Source organism: Rissa tridactyla, chromosome 6 (assembly GCF_028500815.1).
Source record: "Rissa tridactyla isolate bRisTri1 chromosome 6, bRisTri1.patW.cur.20221130, whole genome shotgun sequence".
Classification (NCBI taxonomy): Eukaryota; Metazoa; Chordata; class Aves; order Charadriiformes; family Laridae; genus Rissa; species Rissa tridactyla.
Genome location: NC_071471.1, coordinates 69415822 through 69440380, shown reverse-complemented (window position 1 = coordinate 69440380; position 24559 = coordinate 69415822). Strand labels below are relative to the sequence as shown.

Genomic DNA, 24559 nt, shown 5'->3' with positions numbered 1-24559 from the left:
GCAATCTGGCGGGGGTCCAGAGGGCTGTAGGTAGATCTGTGCCCCCCCCTCGCCGCACGCGTGCCCTCCCATGGGGAAGGGGTCACCCCTGCGGTCCTGGAGGTCCAGGGAGCCTCCGGGATGCCACACTGTGTGGGATCCGTCCCTTTGGCTGGAACTCGCTCACACAAACAGCAAACGAACGGGAGAAGCGTGGGGCCCGTGCGTGCATGCCTCGGAGCTCCCCGGCTTCCTCCTGCGCCGTGGGCTGGGGTCCAGCGACACCCAGCCGGCGACGCTGTGATTTATGCTGGCGGATGGAGGCGAGATCAGAATCGGGTATTTTCTCCATGACAGGTATTACATAAAACCAAAGGGCTATTCGCGTCACCGGCCCATCTCCCTAATTAAAAGCCGCGAGACTCCGAGCTCGGTCTGAGCCAGCGATCAATCCTCCCGACACAATGTGCCCGCAGAGACGTTGGCAGAACACGTCTGACGCTGCCGAGGGCTTTGTTTCCCCCCCCACCTCCTTCCCCCAGCAGAAAGAGCTGCGATTGAGAAGTCCTGGTCCTTGGAGGGACCGCTGGCTTTTATCAGATGGTTACGATGAGTACATCATGAAATCATTTAATAGTTCTCATTAAATGCATTGCTGGAGAGCAGCCCTGCTTTATGAACGGTGTGCCGTGGGTATAAATAAGCTGCACTTTGCTTGTAACACAGCTGGTCAAGAAAATTAATGTTTTGTTTTCCATAACCTTTGTACCCTCCCTTCCTCTGCTACTATGGCAAAGCTCGAGGCGCGTAACCTGATCGTTCTCGGGAAGAGGACACGTGTCCGAAAGCCTCGCACGGGCTCAGCCCACAGCGGAGAGGCAGGCTCCCCGGCGCTCCAGCTGGCCATATAGATATATTTATATATATATACACCTCCCCATTGCAAAACAAACCCCCAACCAAAGCGCTTACACGCAGACTCGCCTCTTTGGCATTAGTGCTGGAAGTCTTGCTGGAACAGCGTATCCTGGCAAGTTCAGGTCCAAGAAATACTGATATATTTAGCACTGCTGCTTAACTTTCCATCTTTAAAAGCCCTTTTTCTTTTGTGCCCAGGGAATAGGACAAAAGCCACTCAAACCAGATGAACATCCGTCCTCAGAAGAGAGGAAATATGAGGCCATTGTGACACCAGACAGTGGCCAGGGACACTTTTTCATGCTTATATTAACCATGGCACCTAATCCTGAGCAAACACTTCATCAGTTGCATCATGTTTTTTTCAAAAGACCTTTTAGTCCCAGCACAAGGTGTACACTGTGCATGTGATTGAGCACAGGGAAAACTGAACTTTCAGGGTAGGCAGATGTTGAGGAGGCTTAGGAGAGAGCTGATTTACACAAGGACAGAGGGAAGGGCTTTGCAATCATATGGTTCACAGCTGGAATTTACAGGCATGATAATTTTATAACCCTCTCCTTACAGTTTTGAAGCGATGCAATATTCTCCTTCACTTTCCAGCCGAAGCCACGCTCCGTCGCTGCTGCAGGGCCAGGGCTGCAAGAAGCATCCTCGTGCGTCTGACAACTTTATGTGACTCCGAGACTGCACACCCTCTCGTAAAAAAGCTCTGGAAGCTTGCAGAGCCAGCGAGGTGCATACGGGCGCTTGTATTTCGCAGTATTAAAACACGAAGTCTTAAAATCAAAGAGGAAGACCCCATTTCAGTTCACTTCTGCTCACAGCGAGTCCCTTTATGTCTCACTCAGAGACCCTTCTGGTTGCTTTTATGGTATATACAAGCTTTTATTCATAAAAGCCACTTTCTAACGACTTTATATATTTCTTTTCTGGTTGAAACTAAGAAACCTCTTACTCAACCAACCATTTTTTTTATGTGTACATGATACAGGAGGCTGTAAACTCGCTGCAAGGAGAGATTCTCAGGCAGGACTCAAAGCACTGAGACAGCCAAGAACAAAACAATGTGGAAATCACCTCCAACCATCGCAGGAAATGTGGAAAAGATTAATCTCTTTTAAGACTAATATTTTTACATTTCCACAGCCCCGGCTCCAGCACGGTCCCAGCTGTGTGCATATTCCAGGCGCTAACTTTGTGCGTGGACTCACAATCTGCCTAAAACCAAACCACCAAGCTCAGTTTAGCCACATAGCTGGAATCTAAACCCAAAGAAATTAAGAGCATTTCCTTGGGAGGCAACACGGATTTTGGCAACTGCTCTGGAGTGTTAAACATTTGAAAGTAATTGCTAATACACGAAGAAACTGGAATTGAGGAGAATTTTCCCCAGGTCGGAGAGCAGTACCGATCTCCAACAGCTATTAAAAAGCCGGTCTCAGTCGAACATGCCCTACACAGATGTCAGCATCCCCAAAACACAGATACACACAGACACACAGATGCATTAGCATCTGTGGTCCTCATTTTGCATGTCTGTTCCTCTGCAGATGAAGAAAATTCCTATTCAATTATCTCCCTTTAAAATGCTACATAAAGCAGGAAGACAACTTATTTCAATAGGAAAAAATTATTGGACTAATTTATAGGGCATATTTATTCATAAGACAAATTTCTGCTAGGCCTGGTGATGAATTGAGATGAATCTGACCTAATGACTCCGGCTCTTCTCTCCTACTAGTTCCTGTCTTGATAATTAAGAGGGATTTAATTATTTCTTGGAATTTAGTTATGCAAAAATGTATCAATTTTGCAGAGGTCATTAACTCCAGGGTTTCCACAGAGCCGCACTGACTCCAAGGTTGATCCCGAGTTGATGCAGCTCTAAATCTCATTTTTCCTGTTTCCGGTGTTTCATTTGGGTTATATTTCATTTTATTTCCACTTGGGTTTATAAGAGAGGCTGGGAAGGAACGGAGGATGTGGTGAGATGACTCCTGCCTCTGACGCTGACCTGGTGTGTGACCTCGGGTATGTCACTTTGCCTTTCCGTGTACTGGTTTCCCCAGCTGAAACATGAGAATAACGAGAATAACAATACTTAGCTCACTATAAAATTCAGTATGAAAAAGCCACATATAGAAGAGTGAAGTGTTTCCAGTCCCTTCAAGAGTAAGTGGGGATAAGATTCAGTGATAGATGAATCTGTGGCCAAGCCCTAAAGCAGGGGCCAGAGGACGGATCTGTCACAAACTGTTTGGGAAGACACTCTGGCCAGCTGGGAGTCATAAAAGGGTTTTGGCATCGACTTCAAGAGCATCAGGGCTTCACCTTCTACGTCGCAGAGCCTCATCTGTAAACCAGAAATTGTGGGACTTGTGCCTTTCCACTCCCTCGCCCCAATAACCATTACACCCAGTTTTGGTTGGAAACTGGAGGAGTTACTGAAAGGCAATGAGATAATGCTATCTTGGTACTTACGGAGACTAGCAATGAGAGGAAGCAGAGTGGGAGAAGAGGAGGGAGAAGCCGTTTGCGAATCAGCACTGAGCCCTTTTGGGTTGGAGCAGCCATCTGTGGGGCACGCACTGCGGGCACAGCAATTCCAGTGAGAAACCTGTCCATAAAGCATGGACCAAACTCTGGCCTCTACCACCCGTGAGCACCTTCTCTTGACTTGAGTGGGACTTGAGCCGAGAGCAGGATTTGTCTCTCTATCCCAGTGTCTTGTACAAAAACAAAAGAGGGAGGAAGAGACCTCTTAGATCTCATCTAGAGATCTAGAAGAGACCTCATCACAGAAATGATCTTGGCCTTTCTAACACTGAATATAACCGATAAAAAAACACCCTAGAGCTGATCTCTGCCTCATGATTGGACTTCTGCCAGCATAAATTTGGAAATTTGGGTCATTCGCTTGTCTGCAAGGATGGCCCCTGCACAAAGTTTCCACTAAATGTATACGAGAAAGTAATGGCCCTGCTTTCCTTCCAGTGCACCAAGTCCTGGGGCCGCAAAGCCACAACCCATGAGTGACTGCATGGCGCTGTGTAGCTGTCGTGGCAGCCCTATCATAGACACTGGAGTCAAACCCCAAACTTGTGTTTGGCTCCCACGTTTAACGATATCGTTGTGACCTTGCACAAATCAATTAATCTATATTGTAATTTCGACAGAGCAAAAATACCCAGCCTTCAACCACCGGAGCCCTGGCAATGAGAAGCAGTGCACTGATGAAAGCATGCTCTGAGTATCACCTAAGCATACTCCAAGTCCCCTTTTCCCACCTAGACACCATTTGCCTGTCCCCTCAAAGCTCCAACCTGCTTTTGAGATGTCTGAAGCATTAAGATGAACCACTCTCCTTCCTTCTGGTTCACCTACTCCTGGGCAAACCTCTGGACCAGCAACAAATCGGTTACTTCTCCCCAGACAGGGGGATGGGAGCAGCTACTCCTGAGAGCCAGTACTTACCGTCCTTGCCCCCAAGGAACTCTGCCGCTGCCAGGAATTAAAGGTAGCCGGCCGTTCCTTGCCTACTGTAAATATTTTGCAGCCAGTAATTACAGCCTATTTCGAACCTCCACCCTGGAAAAAGCTTGCTGTTCCTAAAGCAGGGGCAACCAAACTGTTAGTGACTGCTTCTTCCAACACCTCCAGCTTCCCCTTGGAGTCCTCCTGGAGATCCCCTTCCTCCAGACTCCAAAGGAGCATGACCAAGTTTGAGAATCCCTACGGGAAGTGGTGGCTTTGGCTGACAAGAGATGTCCAGCCCCTGCCGGAACAGGCCAAGCCTCTTCTTGCCCAAACAAGTGAATCACAACAAGCAGGGGCCTCATAAAGAGTTAAAATGACGAGTTCTGCTAACACTTAAGCGTTACAAATCTTTTCAGTTATAATAAATTATTCAGGAGATGTCATCCTCCCATCAGCACCATCTGAGCTACATTTTTAATAGTTCGGTGCACTGAACATGTTCTGTCATAATATCAGTGACACCACGGCTGCGAGACGAAGAAGAGGGAAACGCAAGCACACTACAGAACATGAAAGACTGAGCTGCTTTCTCTTAACGGCCATGAAACATGTGCTGCCCAAGGCAGGGGAGAGATCAGTGGTGCCAGTTACGTTGCAGAGGAATAAAATAAATCAGGAATCACAGCAGCTTCCTTATTTTCCTTCAGAACCACTGTCCTGCCCAACGGATATTCACCCACCATCCTCCTCTGACTTAGTGCTCATTTACAGCGTGAAGGAATCCACACTGTGGCTCCACCAGGTTTTTCCAGACATAAGTTGGAATCAGGATCTACCCTCAAGGTTGCATGGATGTGTAACTAAACAATGAAGTTTGTTGCTCCATGTCTCCAGGAATAAGAATAAAAGTAGGGAGCATTATACTAAAATAACCCCATATCTGCCCACTGCCCCATGTATTCATTTGTTTGTCCAAATCACATACCGCATGCAGAAAACAAGTGTAACCGAACACAAGCAACTAGAGGGAATTAGATCTGAGCCTAATATGCAGGAGGACATTGCATCGGTTCAGTGCCTGCGATGCCCAAATTGCCCGTGTGCCTACAGCATGGGCAATGACTACGGTGATACTCCAGGACACGATGATGAACGTCTTGCTTGCACTTGTGAATACACCGTACTCTTTGAGAGACATGCCGTACCGGGGATGGGACTGCTCCGTCCCCATGACTCCAATTGTCTTTCATGGTCAAACCTCTCTCCACTCTCAGTGCGGGTGGAGAACAAGAGTAAAGGATGCCTGATGGAGACAACTCCTGATCTTTCATTCTGACTCCACAGAGCTCCTACACACCCCAGTCATGTCCACATCCCCAAACCCTCCTCCCTCCCGTCCCTGTTTCTGACCCAGAACATGGAGGAGAGGAAGAGGACCAGGTTTCCCACAGAGAAGCTGTCTGGGGCAAGGTAACCCCAATACAAGGGGCTCTTGTCTTACCAGTCAGGGGAGACCGGCTGTTGTGGAGTGACCCCAGATTTCCACACTTCTTGCTTCTGAGCAGGAAAACAATTTTGCCCCTAGCGTTTTCTGCCAGCAGCTTCACCTGGTTCAGGTTTGAACCAAGTGAGAAGGAGACACAATGAGTAATTGCAAGGCTCTTGCAAATCAAAGGATAGAAAAGGGATGGGGACTCGGGAGGTCGTCAGCCTCCTCCAGCAGCATCGGTGTCAGACTTACACAGGGGCACATCAAACCCCGGCTTCTGAGGAGCAAACACCACCTGTGTCCTCTCTCGTCTCACAGATGGGAACAGCCACCGACACAAGGGTAGCAGCAGCTCAGCGGGTCTGTTTTGCTCTTAGGCATAACTTGATAAGGTTAATCGAGGGCGTTTTGCTAACTGGTGGTTCTCCTAAAACAGACTAAGAAGAGATGGCTGTTCAGGCCAAGAAGGCAGCATATGGAGAATGGAAGAATGGACCAAGATTTGGCAGGGGTTATGGAAAGAATGCAGATTCTTGTTCATTGCTCAGAGGTAAAGATGACCACGAGGTGTGAAAGTGCTCTGGATGCCCACAAACACTCCCACTATTCACCCCGGCATCTCCTCAGGACTTGAAAGAATTCTGCAGAGCAAAAAAATGCTGCGGTCACTTATGAGTGGGCTCAATGACTGAACAGCTAGCAAAGAAAATCCATACGTGCCCAGGCTGGAATGAAGAAAATTCAAATGCAAATATGCTAAAGTATTGCTTGAGTTCCCCGGGGAGCGGCAGAATGAACGTTTGCCAACACGGTGATTTCTGGGAGTCAAGCATGTCCCCAGAGGAGAACCAAGTGACGCCACCAACCCGAGGGAATGCAGTAAGGGCACCGAAGCCTGAATGTACAATTGAACTACAAGCTCAGAGACGACACCGCTCTCTACCACGTAAAAAAGAGAATAGCAGCACCCTGCGATAAAGCCAGAAGTCCATCACTTTTTCCATTTTGATTTATGCCTCCTTCCTCAGCTGTAAAATAGCTTACCTCCTCTCACCTATGGCGATCGGTTTCACCTACCAGGGCTTTGTATCTCATAAACTTGGGTGCAAGGAGGAGGAGCTGGCCCCGTGGTCAGCAACAGCACACTTTGTAAAGGACGATCCACATCCCGGGGAGACGCCGTCCAACAGCAATCAATCATCCGGACCCAAGCACGGAGGATACAAGTGTAGGCTGAAAGTCAGCTATTGTGTGGATGCATCTACAGAGCAACATTTGGTGCAATAAGGGTAACGAGGAAAACAGGAAGCCTGAGCCTGTTTGCCCAAGGACAGAGTTTATAATAGCACCTATCTTTGTAGCATACAATGGACATTCCTGTAAGACTATCACGTGCCATGAGGAGGAACATCTGGAGAAATATCTTTCTTGGGATACCTGAGAGAGTGGGGAACCCTCATCCCGTCGTGTGTGAGGTGAGCGGAGCACCGGGGTGGAGAAGCAGAGCAAGGGTGAGGACGGGAGGGAGTGGGCAGAGCCAGCTGCTGGGTTTGGCAGTGCTATCGGGGTCACTTCCATGCCGTGCCTCCCGCTCACCCCGTGGAAAAATAGTTTGTCATCTGACATTCAAGAAATAACCACTGATCACAGAAGTACCGAATGGTGGATCAGTACTGAGATCTACCACAAAGAATTAATCCTGTGCAGGATACCAATCCTGGTATTGGTTACGGTACCTCCAACAGCAGGAGCTGTGCTCTTTAAAATGAAATTTTTGCCAAGGATAGAACTAGGCCCCTGCACGATTGGTCTCCTTTTCTGGGTGCCCTCCAGAAAGCGGCTCCTTTGCCTTGTCGCGTTACCACCCATCCGCTCCAGAGGTACCACTTGCGCCCTGAGAGGCCGAAGACAGTTCTAGGTATTTCCAGACCTGCTCTGTGTTAACTCGGGCACTGGAGGAAAAAAGAAACCCAACCACAGCACAGCAGCCAGAGGTCCAAAAACGCGGTGACCTTGTGAATATTGAAGGTGGGCCCAACCCGGAGCAAATTGTTTTGTCTGGAGACACCTTGGCAATGGCGGCATTAAGAATGCATGGCCTCTAATGTGGAACATGTGTTGGGTGAGAATAATAAAGCACCTGAGCAGGAAAGTTGGGGCCGTTGAAACCCCTTCCCTCTCTCGGCAGCCTCGAAATTGCTTTCTGGGTTATGACTTCGAGGGTGAGAGCACGATCAAACAGGTGGCCTGGGGGTTTTATCCTGCCATCTGTCCCCAGAAAACAGGCATCAGAAATAAAAAGGATGGGTGGGAAAACGACTGAGAGCGATGGAAGCAGCAGGATTCGGAAACATCAGCAAAGCTGGGACCAGGTCCAAGCTGGTGCCCGTTTTGGCCGAGCCCTGTTTTTGATTTAAATCCCTAAAATCAGACACTGCTAACCCCTTGGGTACTCTCTCAGGGCGGCTTTTTTGGATAATATGAACCACTCTGATCCACTTCAAGCATCCCGCGTGATGGCTGCAGCCGTGGCTGCGAGGGCGGGCCACCGAAGGTCCCCAGGGGAGAGGGGTCCCCCTGCTCTGCCCAGGGACACCCAGACGTGGGTGATCCCTCCGCAATCCCGGGAGATTTTGGGTTAAAGCCAGCCTGGCTATAGCCCCCTCCCATGGAAAGGTAACCCCGCGCAAAGCCCTCCTGCTGGGGAGCAGGAAAAGCGATGCTCGGGCGCAGGTGCCTGCCCAGCGCGTGAAGCTACCGAGGCGGGAAGGGTTAAGGTAACGGCAGGCACACGCTTGTTTACCCTGCGCATTAGAGAGGGATAGTTTGCTGTGAACACGCTGATCAATATCTCCCAGCTGCCAGTTTAATCAGGATTAAGTGAGCGGCTATTAATTTCGCTCTTTTCCAACAACATTTAGCCACCGTGTGAAAACGTTTCCTCCGTCACAAACAAATTAACCTCGATATCATCTACCCAGACATTTTAAAGGGACTGAAAAAAAGAAAACCCCAAACCAAAACACCAACAGGAAGGGCCAAGATCAATAATCTGGCTTTAATTAGAAGTTTTCCAGCGAGCAGCTCGTGGGAGAAGGATGATGCAGCAGCGGGGGTGTCTGCTCAGAGCCAAGTGCACGGAGCCAGGTGTTGAGACAAAGGCTGGACAGACACCTGCAAAGCCACCTTTGAATCCTTCAGGTGTGGAAACACGGTGCAGTGCGTGGAGCTGGCACCAGCAACCAGCTCCTCAAAGCCCCTTCCCAGCCCGTGGGGGCTCCAAGGCCAGTGTCAGAGCAGCGCCCGAGGGCAGAGACACCTCCTCGGTCTGCAGGGATGTGGCCAGACGCAGAGGTGTCACCACGGCAGGAGAGGTTCCACACTTCAGGCACACTGTTTGACTGCTAACGAGGCAAACCCTGCAGCCCTCAAGTGTCCACCCCTCCCAGCCGATTTCAGGAAATATTTTAACATGCCGACTGGCCTGGTTTGCGGCTCGCCTACAGGCACTGAACATTTTTATATGTGCAAACTGCTTCACTTCTGAAACGCGTCCACCTCTGGCAAGGGGTGGCAGGCAGCCCCCTGGGCAGACAGACACGCTGCAGTCAGTCAGTTGGGACTATGCTGGAGCTCTTTGGGATTCAACTCCCCCGCCTAGAGATGACAGATGCTTGCAGATCGACGAACAAACGACCACAGCACAACAGCTCTGAAGAGCCAGCTTCTGCTGCTTTGTCCTCTTTGCCCTAAAAAGTCTCTTATTCTCATCCATGGGGTGACTCATGGAGGAAGAGGACACGTCCAAGGAAGAAGGGAAGCAGGACACACAGAAGCCCAGCTCCGAGCTTTGTAAAAGCCCTTTCTCTCGGCTGTTCTGTTCACCGCAAAGGCACCAGAAGTTCTCCAGAGAAAGGACAACAGACAGGGCTGGACTTTCTTTCCAAGCTTCCTCTGAAATCACACTTGGCAGAGCTGCCCCAGCCTGCTGAAAGAGCATGGGAACGTGCGTGGCAAGAGCTGCTCTCAGGTTGGAGCTCTCTTGGTTTTTCTAAGCCATCTGGGCTCTGATTTAGCTTGCAGAATAAGGCCCAAAATGAAAAGTCAGCTCCTAACCCAAGGGTTCAGCCTGGGGTCAATGGCAGGGGAGCGGCTGAAGAACTCCCTCTTAAATAGTCCTGGTTAACAGCAATGGGCTTTTGCCACCAGAAAGAAAAACCCACCCGACCCTTTCCCCTTCCCCAGACCCCTCGACTCCACTGCCTCATCTAGCTGGAAAACTTCTGATACTATTCCCCATGTGCTGGAAAAGGACCGAGAGACCCAGTGCAGGCAGAGCTCAGGCAGTTGATGAGTTTCCCAGCCCTGGGTTATACAACCCTTCTTCTAGCCAGCAGAGTGAGACGGTGTTTGAAACGCTGGTGCCCTCCATCCATCCCTGAACCTGAAGTTCCACCTGGATTAAGTTTCCCACCACCATGCCCAAGTGAAAACCACCATACCCACCACCATGTCCAACTGGCGATGGTGAGCAGCCGTAAACCAAACACGTGTGCAAACGTCATCTGCTGCAAATCCCTCATCCTTTATGTAGCTCCAAAGCTTCGTGAGATGCATGGACATCTCTCTCCTTTCTCCATATGGAAGCAGAGAGGTCCTTGAAGAAGGGAAAAATTTTGACCACAACTTGCCAGCTGGGGTGAATTCTGTCCTCTTGGACGCTACATAAGCCACAAAGACACAGCCATAGGGTGGGGAAGCATGCCATGCTTGGTGACAAGTCTTTTGAGAGCAAACCTCAGAAGTCTTTCACTCCAGAGCTCTGCTTCCTTCCACTCCAGTCCCCACAAACCATCTATGAATTGCAAAGTGACATCCAGCTCTGATTAACAGATGTGTGGCACTGGGCCTCCACCCTCCCCACTTATGTCAGGAACTCTCTAGATATAAATTAAACTGAAGAGCTATTGTTCAAATCGGGCCAAATCAAGCCATATTTAGGCCAGAAGAGCGGTGATTCGAGGGAGGCTGCCATGTAGCAGAGCAGGGTCAGATCGCGCCAAAGGCCAAGCCAACTCCACCACGGAGAGCTAAAAGCTCTCGGTGCCAGGTAGGATCGCGGATAAAACTATGCTCTCCCAAGACTGGATAGAATCCAGGTGACAGCCGTTACCCAGTGCTGCCTCTGGGAATGTTAAAATAAGACCTTGCACTCTTTCTTTAAAGATCTTAGAGGGTTTTACAAACATTAGGGAACTAAATCTCTCGGCGCTCCCAGGGTGCAATACAGACCTGCTGGGATATCCAGTGAGGCAGGTTTAAAAGTCCCAGCGACTCTTCCATTTGTTTTACTGAAAGAGAAACTGAGGCCCCGAGGGAGCCGAGGCAACGTTTCCTAATTTGAATGCCTGATGTTAGGCAACTCATCCGCATGAAGAAATCATTTACAATTTTTACCTTTTTTTTTTTTTCTTTATCAGATTAAAGTATTACAAGGTTGATCCCCTTCCAGACAGCTTGCTTGCCTGCATTATGTTTCAACACTTGGATTTTTCCCACAAAAACCACCACCGGTATATTGCAGAAACTCGACCGTATGCCTGCGTGTGCTTACACACACACAGAGCCTCGGAAACGGCAACACCAAATCAGTATTTCCCGCAAAACCAAAAATTCCCTTTGAATCATTAAAGCTGTTATACATACACTTACTACAGCATAATTAAAAAAGCCTCTGCGACTTTAATGCACATTGCCCTTGATCATGTGGAAGCAAGGAAGAACAAAATCATTAGGAGCTAAATTATTCTAGTAGCCTATTATCATAGTGTAATCTTATTAAAGAAAATTCACGCTGGTAGAGCCTCTTATCTTCTCCACTTACAGAAGAGCCATGTGGTGTATTTCTGAGTGCACAGAGATAATAAAATTATAGTGAATTACGCAGCCCGCATATGGAAAAAGGAGCATAATTCTGTCCCTTCGAGGAGGGATGCTGATTTTTCTCAGGGAGGTGAAACCAGCACTACCCAGTTACTAAGTATAAAGGGACCATTCATTATTATCTGCAGACAAGCAATTTTGGAGAAGATGTAGGGGCTGCCAGGGGAAAAAGGCACAGCTTGCTGCCACGGCTGGGCCAACAGCCAGTGCTGCTTGCTGGCCTCAATGGCTTCCATCGTGTCGCTCGGTGTGGGTGTCCCTACCTGCCCACCCAACAAGGCGTGGAGCCCTGTGACACCAACCCTGGGCACCACCAATGCGTCCCCCAATACAGCAGCACTGGCTGGCACTCGCGCTGTTCTCCCTCCGGTCATCCCTTCCCCACGTGGGTGGTCCCAAGCTGATGAAACATTTCGGTGCATCGCTCAGAGATGGATGCCCCAAGAGCCAAGGCACACCAAAAGGCCAAAGCAAGGTGTCACCAGATGGCAGGGAGCAGAGCTGGCCCTAAAGCTCCACCTTCCACCAGAAAACCACTGTGCACATCTGGACAGGGCTGACCAGGCCGTCATGGTCTGGACCAGCCCACTCACCTCGAGTGCTATGTCCAGTTTTGGGCCCCTCACTACAAAAAGGACATTGAGGTGCTGGAGCAACCCCAGAGAAGGGCAACGGGGGGTCTGGAGCACAAGTCTTGTGAGGAGCGGCTGAGGGAGCTGGGGGTGTTCAGCCTGGAGAAAGGGGGCTGAGGGGAGACCTTCTTGCTCTCTACAGCTCCCTGAAAGGAGGGGGCAGCCAGGGGGCGTCAGGCTCTTCTCCCAAGGAACAGGCGACAGGACAAGAGGAAACGGCCTCGAGTTGCGCCAGGGGAGGTTTAGGATGGATATTAGGAAGAATTTTTTACACTGAAAGGGTTATCAAGCATTGGAACAGGCTGCCCAGGGAAGTGGTGGAATCACCGTTCCTGGAGTTATTTAAAAAACGGGTAGACATGGTGCTGAGGGACATGGTTTAGGGGTGGTTTTTGTCAGAGTTAGGTTGATGGTTGAGACTCGATGATCTAAAAGGTCCGTTCCAACCTGGGCAATTCCATGATTCTGCGATTCTCATACAGTCCCCTCCAGCTCAGCCAGCTGTTTGGGGACAAGATGGGCCACTCCGTGAAGGCCTCTGGGTTTTGATGTCTTTTGACCAGCCTTTCCTAACCAGCCTCTACAAACAGAGTTTAGCTGGTCACGAGTTAGGGACACACAATATAGAGCTTCTAACCTGATTTAAACATCAGCAGCATAAGGGAGAAAGGCCTCGCTTCCCTCATCACCTGCTGTGAAGGACAAGCACACAATTAAAAGTTTTCTGTAAATGTTAATTACAGTGGACTTACTTAGCTAATGACCAATTGATCTTTTGATTGCACTAAGTTTATAAGTGTAATGAACTTAACTGAAGTATGGATTACAATCTTGTTCTAATTAAAGCAAAAACGTGTAACGTATATTACCATCAGAAAGTTTTAATGGCTGTTTGGGGTTAAAATGTTGAAAATATTTATGTGTTGTCTAAAGCCTGCAGCACTTAATTAGATTCTTCATCCAAGTGGAATTCATGATACTTTAAATGATGCGCCCAGATAAGATTTTCTTGTGCACTCAGAAATAGCTGGAATATAGATCTGCCCCCCAGTTACAAATCCTGACTTCCTCAGTCCCCTCCAATCCAGTGGCGTGGGGAAGAGCCGAGGAAAACTCGTATTTCTGAACCACTCGGTGCAAACGCATTTTGCACATCACTGCAGTAAGAGCTGTACCATTTGCTACCCGGCTCTTGGGCACAAGGTGTAGGGCGGGGAGGTCATCGTTATCTTGCAATAGATTGATAAGAGAGCAAACACCAGATATGGCTACCAGCAGCCATGGGGAAAAGGCGTTCAGTGTTCGTACATCGGTAGTAGCCAAGCAAAGCTCCGATCGCAAAAGTAAAGCAGAGCTCAAGAGACCACAGGGTTGAAGTGCCAGGAGTCCTGGAGGACAGGACTGAGAGGGGAAGGGCTCGCATCTCATGTCCGCACCGTGCTACAGCTCCAGCTCTTGCCTGTGCAGCCCCGGGAGGAACTGACCTACTTAAATCCCACTTCTTAATGCCAAATGAAGAGGGGATTGGAAACAGGACATTCTTCCTGGAAAGCAATGGACTTAATTTCTTCCACTCCTTTGGCAGCACCTGTTTCTGCACTTCTTTAAGACAAAACACACACAGCCCTTTCCTTTTCTCTGGATGCTGCCCAAGGCAGGAGAATGCTGTTTGCTGTAGGTGATGTCTCCACCCAGTTCCTACCAGAAGCGACACATTTGCAGAGTCAAAAAGTCACTCAGAAAGGCTCCTGAGGCCTCTCCAACCACCAAGAAACTATTTTAAAACAACTGTGATCCCTTTTCTCCCAGCCATGACCTTTGTCTGTCTTCACTAACCCTTCCTGCTACAGCGTTGTTTCTAAACCACCTGGAGATGCTTGAAAGGGCACGGGGGAAATGCAAACTTACTTCTGAAGGGGAGCAAGGTCCCACAACCACTGGGCAGACTCGGGCAGTTAAAGCACTGACAGGCTGGTGCATCATTTTTATTTAAATTCAGTGCCAGGGCTTGCTTTTTGAGAAACAGCCCAGCCGGTGTCATTGCTCCAGGTGTCCCCAGCATCATCAGGCCAGATGCGCTGCTGGACATCCAACCACCGGCTCCGGCAGTGCCAGCTGGTGGAAGGAATCCATTCTCTAACCTGGCTTCCCCTGGACAGACAGACGGAGCTGCAGGGAGAACTCGAAATGCGGAATTGTGAGGAGCAGTGGAGAGGCTCTGCAAGAGCAGCAGTTGCTCAAAGACAGGGCTGGGGAGGAGAACGTGTGAGCTCAGGAAGAGCTTGTGGTTATGAGTCAAGGTGTCACAAAGCAGCATGTGAGGTGACACTTAGACCAGTCTGAACTAAAGGCTTCCTGCCATCAAAATATCTCATTTGGGTCACACTTGAAGTAAAACTGTGCTCAGCACAGCCACGCAGCAACACCTCGCCTCCAACACATGACGGAGATGTGCGACCTGTTGCAACAAGCCTGATGGTGCAAACCCTTCTGGTCTTGGTGTCACAGCACCTACCACACCACACCCACAACCATGCCCATACATCTTCCCCCAGGCCGTGATACAGCAGTTTATTAGTATTTTTATGACAACTCTGGTCGCCTCCCTCAACCCAAATCACTGCCTGAACGGGGAGCCTGGGATCAGCAGACCTTCTCATCCCACCATGCCACCACCCCACTGCTGCTGAGCCCTGCCATGGCAGCGGTACATCTGACAGCTTTTCAGTTCCAGGATAATCTCATTTTAGACAGCCTTAACTGGCCATGTTAACCCAGTCAGTAACTGGTATTTACCCAGTATATCGAGTCCTCGATTGTGCACACCTGGGTGTGCCCTGCATTACTAGAGGGAGGAGAGTTTACACGAGAATTTGGAAGTTGATTTAAAAATCCTGCTTGCCTGAGGTACAAGTCCATGGTACGAGTTTAGGAGCAAGGCCGAGAGAAGCCCAGTGAGGGCTGCGTTGCAACCATCACCTCTGAGAAGAGAGATACCCACTCGACTGAGCAGAGGGGAGACAGTGCTGGGGGGAAGTGTTCAAGGTCACGTTGGATGGGACTTGGAGCAACCTGGTCTAGTGAGAGTTGTCTCTGCCCAGGGCAGGGGGTTGGAACTAGATGATCTTTAAGGTCCCTTCCAACCCAAACCATTCTATGATTCTATGAATATGGCAGCGAGCAAACCTAATTACGTGCCTATTAAGTTGCCAGGAGCTGGAGGGACAGAAGATGCTATGAAGTGAACACATTAGCATGAGATAACATCACTCAGGCTGGCAGCCCCAGAACGGAGAGAGCCTGCAGCCAGAAGCCGCCATGTCCAAACAACTAAACACCCTGCAAATTCGCTGTGAAATAAAGACCAGGTTAAGGAGAAGATGACTCAATCTAATTCAAGGACAAAGATAGGATTTCAGGACAGAAGCGGTCAGAAGTGCCTAGCAACTCTTCAGAAGAACAGACAAAAAAAATTCAGTTGCTCCATCAGAGGGGCACAGGTCCATAGCACCCCCTGCAGAGGTCCCCTCCCCACTGGGGCTTTGCCTTCAAAGCGCAGTCGCCAGGAGCAGAGGGAGAGGCAACGGTGGGGAGAAAGCTGTGGTGGGATGGACACCTGGGGACAGGCTGGGAACACCATCGCCGCAGGGATGTGTCCTGGCTTGAGCGACACGGGATTAATTTCTCTTTCAGTAATTTTACTTTTCAGTAAGGTCTCTTCTAATGCTTGGGAAAATTGCATTTTTAGAAGACTCTACTGTTTGAATTTGTGAAAATATTTACTTTATAGCCAGTTATGGGATGGGGGTTTCAAGGTCTTGGTGTTTTCAAGCCTTGCCAGCTGTGGGGACAAGGAGGAGCGAGACCCGGGCACTTGACCCAAGCTGCCAACAGGATTATTTCGTGCCATGAATGTCACATTCAATATACATTAGAGAGTTTGCTGAAGAGTTTTTCTCTTCCATGATGGCTGCCATCCTGAGCACTCCTTGCCCCGGTGCCGGAGCCCTGAGCCCTTCCCTTCCTCCCGAAGCCGCAGCGTTCGCAGTGTCCCACATTGGCTGTCCCCTGCTGGGAGTGCACGCCTTCCTGCTGATGAAATGGGCTGTATATAATCCTCATATATTTTCTATTGGTATCAGGATCAATACCAATTCTTTAGTATTACTAATGTTAATTATTTAGTCTTATTCTATTGAATCTGTTTCTATTTCAACCCTTGGGTTTCCTTCTTTTTCCCAATTCCCCTTCCCAGGTGATGAGGGGTCACGGGGTGAGGGAATAATTGTCTAAATGACAATAAATTGTTGTGGGTCCTTCAAACCATGACCAGATGGGAGGAAAGCTGTGAGCGAGGGTCCAAAGCAGTCACCACTCTGCCTTCTAACACAGAAAATAAACACACCAAAGACTCGAAGTGAGAGAAAGCTGCCGGGAGTTTCTATGTTGCATCCAGCCCTGCCGCCACCGAAATCGGCCAAACCCCAGCACGGCAGCCCCAAAGCCAGAGGTTCTGGTTGAGAGAAGTTGTACTCCAGCATACACACACCAGGGCACAGGCAAACAACACCAAGAAGAAAGGAAACGTCAACTTAACAACGGAGCTACCTTCAATAGCTCCCCTTGCTGGGCTCCTCTGCTTCTGGGATGTAAAAGGAGAAGCCTCACATGCACGTGAGTCCATATTTCCATATATCCAAATAGTGTCAAATAACTCTGGCGAGAGCTAGAAAAGTCAGCTGGCACACGATCGCGGGAGCACACTGCAGCTAAACAACCTGAATAGAAGAGATAGGATTTACTGAGAAAACTAAGCTGTATGTTCCTCCAAAAGCCACAGATTTTGCTCCTGAGGTTTCTATGCAAGAAATCCCATTAGCGATAGGATTTACATGTTGAGATGGTAAAGCGGGGTTAAGAAAAAGATAACACAGATGCTACTTCCCCTGCCCCAGCTAATTTTCATGCAATTCTGGTTTTAGGTCAAGAGCCTTCCATGGGTTTTTGTATGAGAATGGTAACGCAGGGCATTCAAAAGGGCTGTAATACTCCACTCTCCTGGGTAAAGCCGCCTGCTTTTGGAACACGCATCCTCCAGGAGCGCAGCCGGGAGTGGGGATGTGCGTTCAACATCTCCGCTGCCAGAGCCAGTCTCTTCCCCGAGACCTTTCTCGCCCCCAGCTTTGGGGCTGCGGATGGGACAAAATGATTATGAGTGGAGCCCTTGCTAATTGCATATTGTACTAAATGGATTATGGTGAGAACCAAGTGGGAGCAGACAAATTTATTCCGTACTATGGCTACTTCAGGGAGTTATGGTCAACACTGAACCCCACACAGATTCAGCAAATCTTCCCCTTTTCAACAAGATACTTGAACTTGCCCTTATCTTAAGGGGCAAGATTAAGGCTTTGTTAAAGCTGAGAACATGCTTAAGTGCTTCACTGAAAACAGATGAGCTGAAAAATATCTTAAAGTGTTTAACAGAACTGCAGCAACCACGGAGGGCTGTTTTCACAGACCCATAACTAGGTATTAGAAAAAAAAAAGAAAAGAAAAGCCAAAAAAAAAAAAAAGAAAAGGAAATCCACTTCAGCTGAGATAAACTGAACCTGGGCACAGGTACTTACCCCAAAAAGCAAACACAGCCATCTCACAAGCTAAAACGAGCTCCTCCTTCTCAAGAGTGTCAAGTATTTGTGAAACAGGAATGTGAGCTGATGTTTCTTTTATTTAAATGATGAAATGAAATGTTATTTTTGAAAAGTTGATAAGAAGCTAAGTGAGCAGGATTATCCCAGCCCCTTACAAGAAACCTCTGACACTCTACAACGCACACAAGAAGGGAGGTGTAACCTCTCTGGGCACAGCTGGGGCTTAGTTCTGTCCTCACGCGTCCTTGTGCTCTCAATTCCCCGTCAGGAACCGCCGGGCTCTGAACCACCAACTTCCCTGGCACAACCACAGAGGAAACTTTTGTCTAAATCTCTGCAAAATCTGAAACGCGAGTAGTTAAGTTGCGCGAATTAGGTTGTAAAGCAGCATCCTCTCAGGGCCCAGCGCTCCAGCCAGGTATTGCACTGCCTTCACTGAAACAAGCAGGTGAATTTTCCAGACTTCCCCGAAATCAACGGGCAAACCTACGAAACATGAGGTGAGCCCCGTCAGCCCGTGGGACAGCTGCTGGATTATTTTGTGAGCCAAATAACAGACTCCCTTCCTGCTCCTACGTAGCCTCAGAACAAAAACAAGCCCTTCTGTTCATCTATATATGAGCGATATGGAAACCGGGCAAGGATAACTCAAAATGGAGCTGCTCTTGGATGGCTTCCCTGGGGCTTTGGCAGAGCACGGGCTCCTTTTAGCTGTTCCCACCACACAGACCTTGCCCCGTGCCTGGGACAAGGCTTCCCCCCTCCAAGCGACGGAGAGTTTTCCTCTCTCCCTGCCCCCAGCCACCCCCCAGCTCTCCGAAAACCAGAATGCAGGATTTTGTTGCATGACTATAAATGGTGAACTGCATTGGCCAGCAAGGATTATTTATTTATTCGTTCATTCCTCAGCGCGTGCAAAGCCAAATTCTGCCCGTCTCCTGGGACTGCACGCGAGAGCTAAGGGCTGCGGACCGGTCACCGGGTGAAGTCCCCAGGTATGGTCGAGTGGATTGTTTTATTGTGCAAATAAACCTTCCTGGAGCTACAAATGAGGAATATGTCTGGGACAGAGGTTTTACCATTGCACAGCAGCGTTCTGAAAGCATGCCCCCCCGTCCCTTCTCAACAAAAAATACTAATAGGGAGACTTCAGGTGCCTGCCAAATCTTTATGCATCATGGTATAAAGTGCCATGTGGAGACGTTCCTCTTGTCTCCCATTTCAAGCACTCTTCTCAGCTTTTCAGCTCTTGTAACCAAGGATAACACCTGAATGGTCCCAGGCACTCTGATATGTTCTTGGAAAGCATCAGGTTGGTTTTCTTTCAACTTCATTCTTCTATTCCCCCTTCTTCCTATAATGCCTGTTCCTCAAGCTCTGCTCACCACATTCCCAAGGAACAGGATAACCATGACCGTCACCTTCCATCATTTCCCCTGGGAAGGAAACCCTTCCCTGACGCTGCAGCACTGTGTGACACTGGGCAGCACCGCGGTACCATCGCACCTGGAGAACAGTCCAGCTTCTATCTTGTTAAAGGGTTTAGTCGCTGGTGTCGGCAGATTTGCACCCACTTACACCCTGGGCTAAGGTTGTGCCTTAAAAGTCACATGCTAAATTTGTAACGATTCCCTCCCTCACCCCTCTGCAGCCTGGAAGTTTAAGAGGAGCATCCCTGGACTGCTCATCCTGGAGAATGCTGTTTGCTTCCCACCCGAGGTGGAGGCCAAGGGCACATCTGGGGCCTCCCAGGTTGTCCTGGCCCTGGTGGGCATCAGCCTGACAGACCCTTGCAGCCTCAAAAGTCCCCCAGGGCACCAGCACCCACCGAGAGGTTACACCAGTGCCAAGACCACTTCTAGCTGCGCAATGTGACCACGTCACCAGAGCGCTCTCTGGCCCACCTGAGTCTTCTATTTGCCATCTCGAAGCCCTCAGGAGGGCTTAATCCTGTTTTCAGATCTAATTCATTAAACAAACGCATTATCCCTCTGCAGATTTGCTTTTTTTCTGAGCTCCAGCAAAGCTTTGTGTCACTTTCTTTCTGTTAGACAAGACCGTGGCAGTGGCCTTGCTCTGAGCACAGATCCTGGCAAAAAACTGCCTGAGCCAGAGAAGCCCTCCGTCCTCCAGCACACCTGCACGTAGGCTTGGCAACTCGCCCCAGGAAATACACCAAAAAACGACATTTTGTGCTTCTCCGGCACCACATGACTGTGCTCTCCAAGCCCTGAATGGTGCAGGAGACACCACGAGCTGCCGTGGCGCAGCAGCCTGCTCTCCTGCACAGCCACCAGACCTTCTCGAGGTAGGCAGAACCACCACTTGTCTTTGCATCTTGGAGTGCCTTGTTACCTCCCCAGGGTGAGAAACTCCAGCAGCACTTGTGGCTCTGCAATAGCCTGCTCTTTATCCATGGTCTGATCAAAACAAAAAGGGAACACAGTTCACGGACAGTCTTTTTCTATTTTCTGAAAGCAGAAGTCTCCAGGACTCTTGCAAACTAAGAGTCACCCCAGTCCCTTCCCCGTGTGCTCCCAGCTCAGGTTCAGCCCTGGGGCACACGAGGTGTGGGCAGAGGTGGCCAGACCCCTGCCCACCACCTTTCGTGCGTGCTGAACCGCCCTGCTATAACTCTCACTGCTCTCATTGCATCTTTCTTGGGAGAAACAACCAAACCCCTGCACCCTCCCCTGGCAGGCAATGCCTTTAGCCAAACCGTAACCCATTAAGTATTTCTTTGCCTTCACCTTGGCGCAGGTTCAAATCAGTTTTGAAAATACTGAAGGTTCAGTTCCAGTCGCAGGACAGAAGCCCCAAAGGCACTGCTTTCCAGCCCGAGCTCTGGACCATTCTGCCGTTGTTCCAAGACAAGGTCCGGCAGGAATCTGCGTGTTGCCCTCACCAGCAGCCCACCAGCACTCCCACTCACAAGGATTTTTAATAACCTGGGAAAACTGAGATAACACGGAGATGGAGCGATTCTGTACTCAGCAGGATGACAACCCAACGCTGCTTGCACAAAAGCCCTCAAGTTAGAAAAGCGTCCTGCAATTTCACAGCCTTTTACAGCAAGACCTCCAGCCACAGAGGAGAATCCCCAGTTTGACCCAGTGACCAGACGCAGGGAGGGACAGAGCCCTTCTCCCGCTCGGTGCTACTCACTTGAATGGTGCTTCAAAGGCAGCAGGTCTGCAGAGAAGAAAAGAACGCTTTCTTTTGACTGTCTGTTAACATACATGAAAGTCCTTTCGCAAGATATGAACTCCAGAAGCTGCCGTACGCTTTTCACAAATTGTCTGCTGTTGAAAACTAGTGGAGGCAGAGGAGTCCTGCCTCCAAGCCAGCAGCAGGAGGTGGTCAGTGAGCTGGGCAGAGCTGAGCTCGAGCTGGGAGCAGCAGCAGCCCACACCTAGACCTTGCCAAGTGCAAATGAGCCCTTTGCTTGCGCACACTCCTCACATCAACAGTGCGGGGACAAAAGTCATTGCAGTCAGAGCAATAAAAGCGCAGGTTTTAAACGCTTTGAGGGTGTAAATCAGCATCAGCCCAGCAGCTTCAGCAGAGCCCGTGCAACTCACCTGTCTGAGGACTTGGCTGGACATTTACCTCAACCACCTACCTGCCACCGGCTCTGTAAATGAAATTTCAGCAAAGCCCACTGGGCACGGGCTTTGTGCATAAGAGGTAAGGGCATCTAAGGTACAGAACAAAACCCCAAATCTGCATTTTTTCCTATCTTTTTCACATCATGACCTCAGCTGGGTATACACCAACTTCGTGTTAATGGCAATAACCGAACAGCAGCCTGCCAGTGTGCTGAACTGCCAGTGTCCCATTCAGTGCACTCAAACCCAAGAGCTCCAGCGCTGGATTCAAGGAGCCGGTTCCCAGCCTCTCCACACCTGAGCATCTGAGTGACCAACACGGAGGGTCCAGGCAGTGATCTGCAGGTAACAGCTACCCTAAATCAGCTCGTCTGCTGGCCCAGGGCATCTGGCAAAGGAGAACAGAGCCCCTCTGCCTTTCCCCTACTCTCCCACCACATTTTCAGGTCCCCCAAGCCCCTTGGACATTAAAGATCAAGCTGCACTCTTCTTCCATCCATACTAAACAACTACCTGTGTGACACGGGGACAGCCCACCAGGCCTCAAGGCTGTTCAACGATCCGTTTCTACTTTGCGGCTTTATTATATATATTACATCTTTGTTACAATCACGTTCACGATCCTCCCTCTCTGTACAGGCAGGCTCCTGCTGTGAAAGGCAGACAGGACCTCTGCCACCTCCGCACTCGCTCACCAGGCGTTCAGGACTGATTCTGACATTCACTTCTAAAGTAATCGGAACAAAATAATTATAAGAAAGGTTTATTTTGGGGCTATGCCATTCTTCAAAGCCAGGAGCATATGAACGGTCAAGCTGAAATGGAGCATGCAACTGTGTTAAACCATCTGAAAGTTAAATTTTCCATATGGCATCAAAAGAAACTTGCTCTCCCTCTCCAATCTCGTCTCCTTTTGCAAGGGAATTTCTTGTCTGGGTAAAGCAAGGAGCCCTGGCCTGGGCTGTGCAGCACAGGAGCTGTGCACTGCCTGCCACGCTGCAGGGACAGCCCAGCTCCTGCTCGGCCAGGGACTGGAATGTCACACAACGGGACAAATCCTGCCTGCCACCGCTGAAGCCAAGCTTACCTTGAGCCGGCGAGGACTGAAGAGTTAAACCCAAGGTAAATATGGTATCCATGGCCCAGCAAAGAAGGGAAGGCAATTTTTTTTTTCCTTTGAACTTACAAATAGAGCAGAGGAGAAACCAGCAGGAAGAAACTCCAGCTCCTTCCTTTTAATTGAAAATAGATCCATAAAATCCTGCTAAGTCTATTGGCTAATACAGGCAGCTTAAATACACTTCCCAAGGGCAGGGTATGTTACAAGCATTACATTTAAAAGTCACTGAGGTCTAAGTTTAAAAATAAAAACTACACTTAGGTTCCCTCCTCCCAAACTCCACCGCGGAGCCACCCACTCCTCCTCACCTCCTTCTGCTAACATAGAGAACCCAATTTGGGAAATGCTCCCAAAGAGAAGAGAAATAACGGTGAGTCAGTGATCAGATTTTCAAACGCGATGTGGCGACTCCAGCATGGTGGAGTCTCCTGGTGTGCTAAACCTGCTGATCGCGGGAATTCCTACAGGCGGGAGCCGAGAAGGAAGATTTCTTCATGTCCAGTAGATCAATGAGCTCCAACAACTATGAGGTCTATTAATGGTTTATAAAGAAAGAAAGAAAAAGCAGATGAAATGTCTTTAAACTTCATACTGCGCAAAAACCCTCCCCCAAAAATGCAAAAATATATATATGCAAAAAAACCCCAACCATATATAAAAAGTAAACTAATTCCAGACATCAAAAACTGCACCTGAAGGTCTATGATGATTTTTCATCAATGCATTTTCAATGTATTTTTCAGGTGAGATTATGGAATAATCAAATGCGAGCGAAAGACAGGGAGCAGCACTTGGTCCCCACTGCTGGGTCGAAAACCAGGCCCCACACTGGCGTATGACATGGGTCACGGCACTTAATGCTGAAGCAAAAGAAAAGCAACGTGCAGCTTGGGTTTTTTTAAGGTTCAGCTGCTTTAAGGAGCTTCTGTTTTTTTAAGGAACTGCCACTCCAGCCCTGTTGGGAAATGGGACTGCAGGGAAACAGCCCTCCCCAACGGGAGATGGGGAGCCAGGTTGGGCAAAGGAACTCGCTGTCTTTGATGCCATCTACTGGAAATGGCTCCACGACCTGGGACCTGCTGCTCTGCTGGAGACCAAAAAATTGTGGCTTGTTCCGATGGACGGTTGGATGCTGCAAGCAGGATGCAGGCTCGGAAATGCTTCCTGGCTGAAGTGACGCTCCGCAGGACCCACTGATGCTGCTGGGCTTCCAGAAGTGCAGCTGAGGTTTTCAGAAATGTGATGTGCTGGTCCTGTGAGCCCACAGATGTCCAGGAAAACCAGGCGGGAAGGCAGAGCCCAAGGAATGAGTGCTGCCATGGGAAAGGAGAGCAAAGAAGAGGGAGTTCCCAGCTCTAAAGTTCAATCCACAGGATATTACGGCCCTCCTAGGAGGGGAGAGGAGGGACAGAGCAGCCGTTTAAGGGAGGAAGGGCTTCCTTCACTTCCAGCTACAGCCCAGTGCGGGCACCAGTCTGAAACCAGACAAAGCCGGGCTGTTGCCTGTGAATGCAAAAGAAGCAAGATTTGGATAGTATGTTTGAAATCCCTGCGATTTTCCCATGAGGATGGACCAAACTTCATCAAGTCACTCCACAGCGCTAACTAGGTTTTCCTTCCCACCCATGTGCTTTTCAGTGCACCAGACAGGCTTATTATAGGAAAAGCAAGGCTGATTTATCTGCTTATTTCACACTCCAAGTTTTCTGATGCAGATGCTGTTTCCCCCCTAACAC

General features: G+C 49.3%; 1 protein-coding gene across 5 annotated transcripts in view; it reads right to left on the bottom strand.

Moving 5' to 3' along the window:
- LHPP (phospholysine phosphohistidine inorganic pyrophosphate phosphatase) overlaps positions 1–24559 on the bottom strand; it is a 115525-nt gene that overhangs the window by 21934 nt on the left and 69032 nt on the right. The window contains exon 7 of one of the 5 annotated variants that reach the window (XM_054204989.1): positions 23172–24326. The exons of the other annotated variants lie outside the window; for them this stretch is intronic. Within the exon in view, the coding sequence (XP_054060964.1) occupies positions 24275–24326 (52 nt within the window). The 3' untranslated portion in view covers positions 23172–24274. Of the gene's footprint in view, positions 1–23171; positions 24327–24559 lie in introns of those variants that run through there. 5 annotated transcript variants of the gene reach the window in all.